Here is a 15,514-nt window from a genome sequence, read left to right as displayed (position 1 = left end):
ATGTTATAAAATTCCAGTACACATTAACAGAGCATAGCAGACTGAGAAGAACTTTACCTCACAGTACTGATTAAAGGATATTATGGTGACTAAATCAGTAATTCAAAAATTAAAAAGAGGTTTTATTTGCCTGTTCTTTTAGAAGCTGACTCCCTACTTTGTAGGGAGAAAAAGCTGAGAAATTCCCCTAAGAGCCCTGAACTGGAAAGTACAGAGAGTAAGGAAGATGTGAGGATGCAGGTGCTCCCAGCTTCACTGGAGATGGATTACATCCTTGTTACTGAGGAGGAAAGTAAACCTGCAACGAATGATACCCTTGAAAGAAGTGAAATTAATTTTGCATTTCAAGAATCCCATGAAGGCTTTTCACCAGGCTCCTTGGATACCTTTCAGCCAATCTCCATTTCTAATGAAAGCAAAGATCACCTTGTTTGTGGGACTGGGCGGGACACTGTTCACTTAGAAGAGAAAAGTTCTTCTATTGTGCCTCAAAAGCTGGATGGTGAAAGGAAATCTCAGGAAAGCTGCGGGCAAGATGAGGGTTGGATTATATTGGGCCAAAATGAAGTAAGCGACATATCACCTGAAGAAATTTCCGTCAAGACAGAGATGCCAAAATCAGGGTCCGGACATCCTGGTGAAGAACTGGCAGCTGTTGGAGCACAGGAATTGATTCTTGACCCTTGGACAGAATTTCAGGTCGAAACTCCTCTTCAGAAATCTTTTGAACATGAAGGCTGTTCTCCTTCAGATGGCCTGACTGCTGAGAACATGAGTTCAGGCATTGCAGGAACATCAGAGTTGCAGGTAGTTGGTGGTGATAGTACATGGGAAGCAAATTCTCAACAGAGGCTTGGCAATAACGTAGCAACAGAACAAGAAATGAAGGAGGAAACGGTTCTTCTCAAGAGTGACAGAGAACTGAATCAAAAATTAAGGTAAGTAAAATTCAACCTGTTTTCTTTCAAAAGTCTTCTGTTAATTTGTTATCTATGTTATTGAAGTGTGTGCCATTATGAATAGATGGCAAGACTTTAAAGTCTGAAGTATGCAATGTATTTACATTCTTTAACTATCAACGTGTTTCTCCCTTTCTAAAAACAGATTCTTCATTCTTGGTTGCTTGATACGAGCCGAATTAGGGTTGTTTTGCAATTGGTTTGAAGGGCACTGTCTTGCAGGGTTAAATCTCTCTTCCTTCCCACTGATTGTACAACTGACCTTTAAATCTGAAACAGATGTGGCCAGGGAATACACTTCAAAGCCAGGTACTGATGGTATTGCCAGTCCATAACGAGATTATGGAGGGATCAAAGTGAAGTGCTATCTCTACCCCATGGAGAACTGCTGGGAAGGAAGACAGGAGGGAGTCAAGGCTCAGAGTCAGAAAACGTGCTGCTTATAGAGGAAAGAAAAGCATGAGGGAAAGTTGTGGTCTTTGTGATTATTTTCAAGCTCTAGTTGGATCAGAGCAGCATTTTTGACTGTTTGAATTGAACTGGCAGTTGAGGCAGATTGGGTACATATGGACCTGCCTTTGGGTGGACATGCAGCCTCTGTGCTGGCAGCATTACTACTGCCGAGTGACTCTCTGCTGTGTCAGCAGATGGAGTGAGGGGTGGCCCTCTTGACTGCATTTACTGTAGTGTATTGGAGAGGATGCTTCTGTTGTTGACTTCTTTGTTTGCAAACAGCAGGTTGCCAGCAAAAGAGAGGAAAATCTTCAGATGTGTTAGCAGAAGGTGAGCACTCATCAGATCTGTGGAGTCTGAAGTAGACCAAATATTCAGTGCTTGACCTTGAAACTAGAAAAAGTATAGTGGGTTGGCACAATATTTCTGTTGCATCCCATCCTCTAAGCTTCTAAATTCCATTCCAGAAGAAAAAGTAGCAATTTTGAAATTTTCTGTAAAAGAGAAATCTGGGAGAAGCAAAACAAGCAAAATTTCCAAGCAGCTGTTTTGCATCCGTGCTGTTGTGTGGCAGGATGGCTTAGGATCTTCCAATCCAGGAAAACTAGATGTCCTTGGACTTGGAGGTGCTTTTGTTTGTTAACCCTGGAAGCCATTTTCCTGTGTTACCTCTGCAGAGTTTCACTGGAAGTTCATTAAAAACAACTCATTTCAGTTAATAAATATGTTTTTTTGACAAACCACGCATTTCTAGTAAAAAATTTTTGAATCAAAAAATGCTTACCACGTCTGCTCACAATCAGTAATGAATGGGATGGGAAACAGGAAGAGTTATTCAGGCATGCTGGCTAGTTGCAGGCTTGCAAATCCAGCGTGAAGAAATTGTCTGTTAATTCCTCTGTCTCGCATAAAGCATTTTAAATTAAAAACAGCCAGATGCTGACCCTGTCTAACTCACACTTATTTAATTACATGCAGGCAGCATCCTAGGGGTTTGACTTGTCATACTTACATTTCCATGATTTTTAGAGAGGTAAACAAAAATCTAGGTATCTGATTTAGAGTGATTTGTAAATAAAACAGCACATCTTGGACTTGAGATAACTTCAGTGTAGTAAGATTCTTAGTTGGACACCTCAGGAGGAAAGTCTGATTTTTGAACTTAGACTGGTACTAGAAAAAAACATTCCTATGGCCATGGATTTATAGGGGGAGTTAACATCTTACTGGTATGAAATGTTAGATTCACTTTGAGAAGAGCTCTGCTGTTTTTTAGGAACTTCTGAAGTAGGCAAACCCTGTACAAATCCTACTCCACAATAGTTCACACTGGAGTTTTGCATTCAGTACATTCATTATCCTTAGAACTTAGTGTATTTGCTTGGACTAATTCCCACATTAAAATCCAAAACTCAACTGTGTTAATATTCTTGTGTTTTCAGTAAAAATTTAAATGCATGATGGAATACGGTGCATCCTGCAGGAAAAAAAAAAATTCTTGGTATAGAAGATATATGGTCACTGTAGCTTCTAGTTTAGTCTTTCTTCTTATCTTGTTTAGAAGTTATTTAATACTAAATGCTTTTTCAGTCAGTAGCAGTGGCTATTTCTGTCCTTTGCACTACTGATACTGATGCCCAGAGAAGGAACTTATTCAGTAAGGATAACAAAGTAAGGAACTTATTCAGCTTCCACATTAACAATTAATTGTGGGGGCATGGAACCAGTAAAATCTACTTTCCCTTGGGTTTAAGTTTTGTTGTTACATTTTTTTCATGATAAGTTGTAAAATCTAATGGAAGTTTCTTCCAGCATTAATGTTATTAAAAATAATTAATCCTCTTCTGTGAGGATTTTGTACATAATAGAGGTTGCTTTTGTTGTGCAGTTTTCCCCTCAGTTTCCCCTTTGCTTGGTAGCTGATATTCAATAAACTTGTAATAAGCTTGTATCTTTGGTCAGTTAGATAATGACTTCAAATTTCTAAGGAGAAGAGACACATGCATCCTTATGCATGCCCACAGTGTGATCGCAGAGGTCTTGATTCCTTTGAAACCAAAGCAAACATACAAAAAATTAGTATGATGAAACACGTACAGGAATCCGTACCTCTAGATGATATGCCTATTTCATAAAAGCTGTTACATAAACAGCTGAAAAACTAGCAACTGACATGGTAGAACTGTGTAATTAGAAATGTTTTCTTAATGTATTTATTTGTCAGTTTTAAAAACAGATGTTCCTTAAAACATAACTCAGTATGCAGCTTTTGACTTTTAGTCTGCCTTTAACTGTCCTTCATGGCCAACAAAGTTTACAACAGTGTGATGCAGCACAGCTGCCAGCCTATGGGAGGTTAGTGGAGAAACACTGGTGTCATCACATAAGAGAAGAAACTTGGACTTTCCAGATTATTGCAGTGCAATTTCCAGAAGGCACCTGATGGTGCTAGTCATCAGGCTCTTAGTCTGCCAAAGATTTACATCCAAGTAGGATGTAAACAAACGCTTTAGTGTGAGGGTGGTGAGGCACTGGAACAGGTTGCCCGGAATAGCTGTGAATGCTCCGTCCTTGAAGTGTTTGGTGCCAGGCTGGATGGGGCTCTGAGCAACCTGTATAGTGGTTAAGTGTCCCTGCCCCTGTCAGGTGGGTTGGAACCAGGTGATCTTTGAGGTCCCTTCCAACCCAAACCATTGTGTGGTTCTATGATCTTTGAAAAATAAAGAAACTTATCATTTGAATTCAAACTCAATCCCAGCCAATGAACAACTGAATTAGTAGACCAAAGTTTTTGAAGGCAGGTACTTAATAACTGTCTTCTAATCCCTTTTATATCTGTATGTCCCTGTTTAGGAAAAAAAAAAGTGAATTCCTACTTGGCTGAAGTAGGTTCCTTTAATAGTGGAGTAAGGGTCAGTGAAGGATGCAGTTCGCATTGTTTTCTGCTTTTATCCAGCAGATGTCTGCCACCTCTTCTAATAAAATTGACTGTTACATCGAAGAGGGAAATAAAGTTTTGAAACAGAAAGTGTAAACAAAAATTAGAATGAAGAAGTGCCTTAAAATCTTGATGTCTGCATGTCACTGCCCCCTTCATCCCAATGTCTAACATAACAACTCTCAGAGCTGTTAAGGTCAGTTTTAAAGAAGTCTGTGGATAGAGGTAAAGTTCTTCCATCCTCTCCTGTTTTATTTCTGCAAGGAAAAGCTGCAGCAGGGAGTGAAGAATAAGGATGTTTGCTAGCATTAAAACACTGGAGAAAAGATAGAACCTTGTCTCAGACATACACAAACGCCAGAAGTAATAAAGCTTGGAGTTTCTTTGGCCTCATAGAAAAAACACAAAAATATTTGATAGCACATTAGTAATGTCAGTCTTTCCAGAAAGAAAATAGGTTTCTATACAGCATGTTAGGTAGGCAGGATAACATACTTTGCTGCTGCGAAATGGAGGTGTGCCAGCAGTAAAATTTATGGAGACTAGAGGTAATTTTCTTCTTGATAGAAGGTATCTTGTCTTACAGAGCTGTGTGAAGGTTGGTGGTGATGAATTGGTCAGGAGGTAGAGGGAGAACACTGCAGATGGCCATGCTAGTTTTTACCCAGCATATTACTCAGAGTATTTTAGTGGCTGTGTATACCAGATCATTCTTGCTTTTACCTTTGTTGTAGGGAAGGATTATCCTTTTCCTTATCAAAAGAGTTAGAAAGAGCTGAATGAAATACTATGAAATGATGTATTGATTTGAGGAACAAGAAGCAGTGAGAGCAGTAGAAATAAGAACAGAGAGATTTGGAAGGTTTGGGGGGAGAGCTTAGAAAACTGGTGGCAAAACTGAGCAGAAGACAAGTTCCTTTGAAGGGCTACCACAATATATTTAACCTACTAGAATGAGACTTCAAAAGAAAGCTTCATTTATCTTTCTGATAGCCTTTTATCAAAGTAAAAGGAATCATCCTTTTCTGCTCACTTGTATAATAGTATTTGGGAAAAGATACTTCTTCCACTGCCTCTGTCTGAAATGTCTCTCTGTGACCGCCACTGTACTGCCGGCTATTAAAATTGCCAGTAGGGGAAGCAATCCAGTGTTATATGAATAGAAAAGCCTGTTTTCATCACATTGCCTGTGCTTGCCAGTGAATAAAGATAATGAAATTTAATTAAACAAAAATCTAAGACTGTTACATGATTAATAAGAATTCTGAGAGGACTCTGCTGTCTCTGTGACTTAGACAAATAAAAATAAATCTCAAAGCCATTAATTATTCAAGTAAATATCATTGCCCAGTACCGAATTGAAATACTGACAGACTGGAACCCAGGAAAAAATTCACATTGACTCCAGTGACCAAAGGTTTCAACAAATATTTTCTCAAAATGTCTGTTCTGTCATCCCAAAGCTAGAATAAGGCAGTGAGTTAGGGATCCCAGGTCTGCCTTATGTTTTTTTGGGCAAAGCAGTGTGCTATATATAGGATGCTTAAAGGATTGAAAATCTGTTGTAAGAAAAAGTAAAGTAACATTTACTTCCCTTTGGATACCTGTTTCCTTTTTTTCCTTGGAAACCTGTAGGGCTGCCATCTTCCACTGCTGTCAGGATTGTTTATTAATTGGCCAGATTTGCTGGAAAGCAATTCCAGGCACTCTGGGGACCAGGCATGCTGCTTCAGTTAAGCTTCCAGCTCCTGCTGAACTACAAAATTATAGACTTGAAATAGGAATTGAACTTAGGTCTCCCACTTGGCAACACAAAGCATGACATTTGACTTAACACAAGGACCATGCTTTAAAGGTTAAAACCAAACATGTAAGTAAAGGAGCAACAACTGAGAAGGTTGCTTGTAGGAAGGTCCTGTTGATCTCATTTTTGTAAAAACAGCTTTAATATTTACATGGCAAATACCAGGACCTTTATAAAAATCTTGTAAGAAGAAATGAACAGCACTTCAGTGAACTTTAAAAGGGAAAAAACCCACTACTTACGGTTATTTACTAATGGTACTGAAATTCTAATTAAATCGTGAGATTGGCCTGATAGAGCCACTTTCTTAGAGCAAGAAGACCTGGAATTTGTTAGTATGGTTTAGTGGTTAACTGAAAAACTCTCTGCTACTAAAAGCACCACTGTTTTCTGAGTAATTAATTATATAATATATTCCAATCAGTGTGATCAATGACAAGAGACTTCAGGCTGAAGTGTTAACAAGCTTTGAAACTTTAACCCTGTTGACACAGACCTGACTTTGGCAGTGAGCCCCAGTGAGTTAAGTGGTCCCAGCAGAGTGTCTGTTACGGAGTCCATGAACTGGTTCTGACCTTTGCACGATGAAGGGTATGGGGAAATGTTGTGCCAGCAGGTGACTGGGCACTCAAAGACACAGCAGGGACTGATGCCTCTTCTGGATGACCCCCAGACTTTTGCACAGACTTTGACGCACAGACTGTGAGGGTATAAAAGCCCAGAGTTTCCTTTGTTCAGGGTCCTTCCTCAGAGGCACCCATCTCAAGCTGTTCTTTTGTTGTTGCACCATGATTAGATTATTTTAAGGATTGAGACTCTGCTATGGGAAGTGTGGGGTCACATTGGTAAGGAAACCTGGTCTGTGTGAATGTGAGGTCCCAGCTCAGGTGCTGTGGGTGTGACTGGCAGAGTGGCTCGTGGATGGTTGGACAGGGAAGTTTCCTCAACAGTCTCCTAAAATCTCAAAAATATTCTGTGTTACTCTGCACATGGAGGATTAAGACCTTGTTTTCTGTCATATTACTAATTTCACAGCTTCACCATGATCTTGCTACTAATGACTTCTATTACACATAGATACTTTATAACTTTATTTCCTGGATACTTCTGGGTTTATGGACTTTTGATTTTAAATGAATTAAATATTGGGCAGTTGAAAAAGTGCTAGAAATATCCTCATCACTGGAAATATTTTATACAGCTAGGTGATGGAAATATCAAAGATGACATGCCTGCAGCACTGTCCTCTTTGTAAGTGTATTGTCATATTGGTGATGGTTTTTAAATTTCTTAAATGCTTTTTGTTTATCTGTTGTCCTTTAAAATAGCATCTGGGGACTGACTTACCAGGACATTTGTAGCAGATGGTGAGTGCTTTCTCTGTAGGATTACTAATACCACGAAGAACAAGGTGGGAGCTGCTGAATTGTGATTTACACTGTGTTGTAGCTGTGCATGGAGCTGTACTGAAAACAGAGAACGGGGTTTGGCTTTTGTTTGTTTTCGACTGTTTATGGCTGAGCAGTCTGATGCGGAAGCTTCTCCAGTTCTCATTGTTTTCCAGGAGGATCTACACAGTGTGAAGAGAGAAACCAGATGAAGGTTGGGCTGTCCTAGGGTCTATTGCATTGCTGGAGGGGTTAGAATTGGAAGGTGTTTTGTGTTGGGAAAGGAGTCTGGATTTTTTAGAGACCCTACTTGCAAAAGACTTGCAAGGGAGACTGTGAGACTGCACTGCCTGGAAGAAGTATCCTTTTTTTCCCTAAGAAACACAACCAGGAGCACAGGCTGTGGACATTGCTTCCTGCTGCACAGTTTGTGTTTTCAGAATCCACCATGCCTTCTGAACTGGTGGTTGTTGGTGTTTGTTTTTTGTTTGTTTGTTTAAATTTGCATCTACATTCCCCTTGCTAAATTGCAAACAAAAAAAATGATGCAAGCCCTGTTTGAATGTGCATGTGCTCTGTAACCAGCAACACAAACAGAAATGAGGGCTGAGGTGGGTTGAATCCATAGGAACTTTTGTCAGTGCTGTGCAGTCTCAGCATAAGCTTTCCTCAGGCAGTGAAATGAAGCAGCAGGGAGTCTTTTTGCTACTGCCAGCTGACTCGCTGTATCAAAGTTTGGTGATGCTCCGATGAAGCTCCACAGGGAATGTGAAAAAAAAATCGTAATTTTCACGGCCAGAGCACAGCTCTGCATTTGTTTAAGTGTGCCTGTAACCAAAGCCCAGTAGCTGCTGGTTCACACAGCCGGCTGTGTGCAGGCAGGTGATCACCCTTATTTAGCAGTACCAGTACCCACGTGACAAGAAAATGGTGGAGGATCTGTGTTCCTAGTAAACTGCTAGAGAACGAGGGATGCTGAAGTGCAGCAGTGAAGCATCTTTACTGTTTTTGCAGTAGAAAGGCCTTTTCAGAAGGTAAGTGTCTCTTTGCTCCAAGAGGCAGATGTGCAGAAGATTTTCTGATTAACGGCTCTATTATTGCAGTTACTTTAGACAGAGAAAGGGTAAATGTTAGCATGATGCAAAGCACTTAGGACCTCATTACTGAAAACAGGGCAGCTGTATTTTAATTCTGTTACAGCTCTTTATGAGCGCAGCTTACATCAGTTCAGAGGGATTTCTTTTGTCTGAGCACAGGCATGGTATTTATAATTAGGAAACAAAACTTCACTGCACAGTCACCTAATGTGCTGGATTATTTTCAGCTTTTTTGCCTTGCTCCGAGGATACGATGGGCAAAAAAGGAATAAAAGGGCATTGCCAGCCTATAGCTTGCTTTTAAAAGTGTTTAATTACTGGTATCTCGACTGTTTGTGACACTTCTCATTGTAGGCTACTTGGCATTACAGTTTTGGGTTTTTCCCCCTACCAACTGAAGCATATGATTTTTGAATTTTTTGCAATGTCCTCTCAAAATGTTGCAGTGAAGAGTATATGTAATTTTTGAAGGTTAACTGATGAAGGATGCAGCAATAATCTCAGTGGTAAGAGATCCAATTTCTCCAAAAGTTGGTTTGTGCAGGCAGTATTTTTTTAAAAAATTTAATTATAGGGGCTTGGTTCAGCTCCATTCAGTTACTTGCTTGTTTTTCTGTCTGTGATGAAGGAATGAAAATATTCTTCAGTTCTAAGTATGGTAAGCAAATAAATTATAGTGATGATACTGATATACAAGAGGCATTGAAATATACAGAATGTATAAATATTGGCTACTTAGAGTAAAACTGAAAGGAAATGTATGCAGGCTTGTTTGGTGCATTTAGCGAGAATTCTTCTAAGGGGGCTGGGGAAGGGAAGGAGGGGCAGGCAGAGATGTAATTTCTGGATTTGTCTTTATTAATACACTCGGAAAGCAGAGCTGTTTTGAGAAAGGGAGGAGGCACACAGCTCTAGCAGCACTGGCAGGAGGTATTAGAACAACTGTGGAGGTCAGAGCAGGGAACAATGCACACCAGTCCTTACCCTGCCAAACATTTCTTTTTTCCAGGGCTGCCATGTTCATTCTGCCACTCTCAGCCATACGGTCTTCAGTGATATCTCATGTAGGGTAGGGAGGTACAGAGATCTAAACCAGCCTTTTCTTTGCTCACTTTGATGAATCTGGCTTTTTATTTGGCCTTGCGTAAGTCTGGACAGTATTACAGAAAATACATGTAATTAGAGACAAATCTAGTTTTTGCATACATTCACTACTTTTAAAACTTAGATCCTGCTACAAACAGGCTGTTTAGTTTTGTGGCACCTCTGTATAGCATTAAGCAGTAATAGGAGAACAGTGTTATTTAACAGCTTGTAATGTATCTGTAGAAAAAGGCATAGAAAAAAAAGCCCTCTTAAAGCCTCAGTCTTTGTTTGGGCAAAAGCTGCAGCTTGCAAATGTAGACAGAAACAATGTGTAGGTGAGAATATGATTTCCACAGCACCTGTGAATATTGATAAGGCTTTTTAAAATCGCTGTTGTGTCTTCAGGGCTGGTGACACTTCCTATCACATCCTGTACAAATACCCAGAAAATGACAGTGCTACTGCAGCAACAAATGATACTGAGGCAGAGGAAGGTGGGAGTGACATTCCAGTTGCTTGACAGATTTCATAGATTATCTGCATGGTTTTTGCTTTGGACAGTGAAGGAAGTGGTTTAGCTGTTACGGGATTTTAAGAATTAACTCATTAGTTCTTGGTATATCTTGTAGTCTGTGGTGTTCTCTACAGCCGTTTCACCTATGAAAAACAGAGCGCAGCAGATGGGACTTCTTTATTTCAGGCTAGCAGTCTTTTAAGACTGTGTCTTAAAAGAACAAGATCACTCTCCTTAGTAGAAAACACTGGCGGCAGAATCTGAAGAGCTGTCTGCTGGGCACTAGCCCAGCAGGATACGCCATTGCCTGCTTGTTGAAAGTAGAGCATATAGCTAACCTTACCCTTGTATTTCCCCTAGTTGTAATATGTGAGGGGTGCCATGTGGAGGAAGGAGGAGCCCCATTTTCTCACCTCATTCCTGAACATTACTTCTTCAGTCTGGCACTTCCTGTCACTCTGACACTTTCACAGCACTTTTGCTATGACTGACGTTACTCCTCTTTCCCACACTTAGGTTGGTTTTTATCTTCCTACTGCTTCTATGGCCTTTCCAACTCAGTGACAGTGTTCTGCTTCTGAAGATAACTGATGGCTTTCTGCATCTGCCATCTCTCCTTGCACATGCCTTTTAGACCTGCCAGATTCAGGGTCTAACAATCTTTCCTGCTCCTAACACCTCATGCCAGTGAAAGCAAGCTGCAGGACAGCATGTTTTACAGTTTTACTGCTTCAGTAGAGCTTAATGTGCCTTGATTAGGAGTCTTCGGTTGTTTATGTTGGGGACTTTTCCTGTATTTTTCCCAAGCTGATAATTTCCCAGTATGGATGGGAAACTTTCAGCTACCAATTTACACCTATTAATATATTTCTGTACTAATACAGGATATTTCTGTTTTAATTTGCAGGTTAAAATTCCCACGCTACATCTGCATTGTCACTTAAATTCCCCTACTGTTTATTACATCTCCAACAACTGCAGTTTTAAGAGAGACTAAAGTTTGACTCTGACACCTTTTTAGAGCCTTTTCTTTAGGTCACCCATAACCAAGACAGGGAAAATGTAGCTGTTAGTTATTTTTAAGTTTGTAGTAGGTCAGCTAGGAATCTAAATTATAATAACGTTGAACACCATAAGTTGTGAAATCATAGATAGAATAACATGGAAAAGATGGAAAGGTAGACATTTTGGCAGTAGAGTGACACAGAAGTGAGAAGAGAAAACAAAGAATTTCACAATACTTAAAGTACTGAGGAAATAGAAATATTTTGAGGCTAGGAGGTGAGATCATAAATGGGACCAGAGAAAAGCAGTATGAGGGGAGGAAAAGATAGAAGTAATTCACTATAAAAAAAATGTTGCCATGTATCTTTTCCTACCTACCAGCATATTGTGCAAAGGTTGAGCTTTAAAACAGAAGTGTTAGAAAAATACTAATGCTTTAATGGACAGATCAATAAAAAACTGTGCATCTTGATGTTAGGCAAGTTCTTGTAATTAGCAACTCTAAAAGTCATTATCATATTTTACCATGCAGCCAAGATGTATTTCACCTGTTGTAAGGTGGTATTTCATTCCAGCTGGTTTAGAGTGGTAGTAAGTATCACTGTCGTTGTTCATATCATCATTCATACACACAGAGAAACAAGACCATCAAGCAATGCAAGAAGTTGCCAATATTACAGAAAAACCAAGTGGTGAAGAGAAATAGCTACTGAAGTTCAGATACTGGCTCAGTTTCAGAATTAATGGTTGCGAATAATGGTTAAGAGCAGACTGAGGCATTTTAGTGTGTTTTCATTTGGAAACAAATGTACTTGGTAAGCTGTAGGTTGTAATAGTTGAAGGGGACTTCCCACAAATCTGGTGGAGAATAAACAAGTCCCAGCAGGGTATAAAATTTAAAACTTTCTAAAGATTTTTTGGCTTCTGATCCTGCAACCTCTCCCCTGTTAACTACTCTCAAAGCATTAGCATACTTCCTGAAAGCACAGATGGCTGCACCGGGTAGAAGGTGCACACTGCCTTTTCAAGTGCTTCTCATGTGCCAATTACATCATTTGGAGCTGCAGGTATTCTGATGGTTGGCCCTGACACCACAGTATGGCAGGAAAATGGTCACTTTGAACCAAACATTCAGGAAGGGAGATTGGTTTAAAAGTTAGGAAAACTAAAACTGAGTTTTTCAAGGAATAATTAATCTCTCAATGAGAGTGGAAGGTGGGAATCAGGCCCCTGGCATCTCAATAAATTTTAAAAATATAGTTTAAAAAGAAAATGTATTTTCAGGTTATACTTATGGATCTTTTGAATCAGATTGATTTAATTTTTACTTTGCTGGCATTACCATGTTGTACTTGTAATGTTTGTTCAATAGTTATTGATTACCAGGCCATCTAGACATGTGAAATATTATCTGTAGAATACTAACAACACCTAGTAAGAGTGGAGAGATCAGAAACATGCTTTCTAAATGCTAGTACTGCTTGGAACCTACACAGCATACTGCCAGACCTTGTGATCTTTCAATATTGATGGAGGCGCACCCATGACGTAAGCTCCCCAACTTTGTGTTAATTCTGGTGATTTTCCACGTCTCAGTAAACATTAAGGAGCATTTACCTAGACACTTAACAGAGAACAACCCCTGCTCTGAGCGTAAAACCATGTGGTGGTATACAAGTGCAATGCAAGAAAGCAAAGAAAATAGATGTTAAGAAGCAAAGAAATAGATGTTAAGTTACGTGTTACTGCTGCCTTAGAATTTGTTACTCTCTACCTGCTTTTGCAGACAGAATATTTACTTGAGGGAATATTATTAAAATGGTAATATTAGGAACCTAGAAGGTTCTGCACTTCTCTGTAAGAGGCATAGTTGGAGACAGTGCTATTATATGGATGCGTTCCTAAAGCACCACCCTAAAAATTGTCTCCTGTCCATATTCATGCCATGAAGTTGTTACGTGGTGTGGGGCAGGTCATGAGGAATCAGAAGCTGTTGGAATCACATATATCCTTTTTTTCTAACCCCTGACTCAGCTGGGTTTTTTTTGGATGCCTGAGTGAAGCCGTTGGAGTCTGACTATACCCTTTTTCTTTGAAGTGGGAGTAGTCATGAGGATCAGTAGTGGCATGTAGAAGATGTTATGAAATGCTACATATTCAGAAAAAAACCCCAAAGGTTATTAGGCATCACATACAGGAGCTCACAACTAATGGGCACTCTCAAAGTTAATTTCTCTGATTCTGTTCTGTAATAGTGAATAATTTATTATCTTCAACTCACAAAGCTATTGCCCAATCTATGTTAAATTATTTTTGAAAATGCCCAATATATAGATGATAAGCAGATCTGAAAATCACCAGAAAGGGCTGGTGGACCTGTATCTAGAGCAGTCTTTGAATGTTACATGGTTAATAATGTTTGGGGATACAGAAAGGACAAGATAAGTTATGAAATAGTTGTAACTTGGGTGGCACTGCCGATTTCCTATAGCATCCAATGACCTGCTGATGACAAACCTCTAGGAAGAGACTTTTGGAGACTCTGGGATCTGCTGCTGGCAGCATCAGCCTGGCTTGCATTTCTAAGTCCCCATTTCAGCAAGACATCTAGGTTTGGGACTTCAATTTCCCTCATTTTATATTAAGATGCATTTTTATTTCATGTGGCTGGAAGTCACATATGATTGAAGAAGGCTGAAGCCCTGGATCCCTTCCATAAGCCTTCTCAACTACGGGCATATGCGCAAGGTTGATGAAATAGCCTAGTGAAGTCCATTATCCCTCTTTCCTTGGATTTGTCCCTCCATGGCTCTATGCATCCCTCCTGCTTCTCTTGCGCTGTTACACAGGGAGGGAGCTGGCAAGGGGTCAGGACAGACAGCCTGTGGCTGCCCAGCAGCAGTGAAAGCAGCAGCATATGCTTAAGAATAGCAGCTTTTGTTTTTTAAGAGTCTTAAACTGATATGAGGAGCCAGGAGAGCCTATTACTATGACTGGCTACCTGGAATGAAATGAGTCTTATAGGTTAAAAAAGAGGAACCAGGGAAAAGATGGGTAGATAAACAGACACTAAGCAATGAATTTGATTGGAGACTACAAAATGTTTTAATAAAGAATGGTTAAAAATCTATTCAGTGGCCCTAAGTGAGAATTTTAACATGTTCTCAAATCTTGTGGCTATAATACAGGATTTTTCTATAGAAAGAGTATTACCTCTTATTGTCATGCCTAACTTTTTCATCCAACTTCTCTGCTGAAAATGGAGCAAAATATCAGCACATGTAAAACATCAACAAATGTCATATCTAGTAAAAGAAGACTTAAATCTGAAAACTGAAGTATTAAAAACAAGGAAGTTAATGATTTTTGCTAATATTTAGCAATGGCTTATTCTGTGGCTTTCGTAAGTGACACGTTTTTCTGTAAAATGGGATTATGAGCATTTTATCTACTATGCAGCAAGCAGTATGACAGTGAGGATTTAGCATTTGCACAGATGTTTGATTAATAAACCTTTTGGCTCAGAAATCATCACAGCTTTATTTTTTTTTCCTTTTCATACAGATAAAGGAATAAGTCTCATGCTATGCATAAATTATAGTGCTCAGTCTATAGGTTTTTTCTAAACTAATTTGTGATTAAGAGCTACAAAATAAATAGCAATAGAAACACAGTTAATTTCATATACTAGCATATGGTTGCTAAATTCAGGTCTTGGGAGGTTATAAAATTAATCCATTTTTACAAGTCACCTATATATAGTATAATTATTTTACACAGCTGTGAGTAAAAGTAATTACTTTTTTATAGTCTCAGATATATTAGATATCTCAGATATATACGAGTGGATTCACGGATTTTTTTGGTATGTGGATAGAGCTGAAGCATAATCTCTGACTGATACTGACTAAATCTTGCACAGTATATGTCACTTTGATTTGTTGCATACTCTGCTACAGTTTAGGGATCATTAATTCTGCTGAACTGAAAAAATTCACTCTGCAGTCTCTTTTATCTCTGAATAGGTATCTCATAAATTTTTGTTCATTGTCTAGAAGTTTTGTAGCAAGGGACTAGATACAGGAAGTAATTTTGGGTTTAGTGGGTACATTTGCTCCTCATGGGTTTCTTCATCTCTTAGTGCACAATCCATTTGGGCTTTTGGGGACTACTATTCTCTCCTTTCTCTGTTTCTTCCTGTGTATTTTCATCAAAGTTTCTTCACACTAAAGCCCATTAGTTTGTCAGGTATTTCTGAAATTCGTATGTT

General features: G+C 39.2%; 1 protein-coding gene across 6 annotated transcripts in view; it reads left to right on the top strand.

Moving 5' to 3' along the window:
* The window catches only part of PRUNE2 (prune homolog 2 with BCH domain), a 137,357-nt gene that overhangs the window by 86,218 nt on the left and 35,625 nt on the right, over window positions 1-15,514 (top strand). For 5 of the 6 annotated variants that reach the window (XM_069000932.1, XM_069000937.1, XM_069000934.1 and 2 more), the window contains exon 9: window positions 143-938. In XM_069000932.1, coding sequence (XP_068857033.1) covers window positions 143-938 — 796 coding nt within the window. Of the gene's footprint in view, window positions 1-142; window positions 939-8,461; window positions 8,577-15,514 lie in introns of those variants that run through there. The other variant, XM_069000935.1, reaches the window with a different exon arrangement.

The sequence above is a fragment of the Aphelocoma coerulescens genome, assembly GCF_041296385.1.
Source record: "Aphelocoma coerulescens isolate FSJ_1873_10779 chromosome Z unlocalized genomic scaffold, UR_Acoe_1.0 ChrZ, whole genome shotgun sequence".
Taxonomy (NCBI): domain Eukaryota; kingdom Metazoa; phylum Chordata; class Aves; order Passeriformes; family Corvidae; genus Aphelocoma; species Aphelocoma coerulescens.
This window is presented reverse-complemented; position numbering and strand designations above follow the sequence as displayed.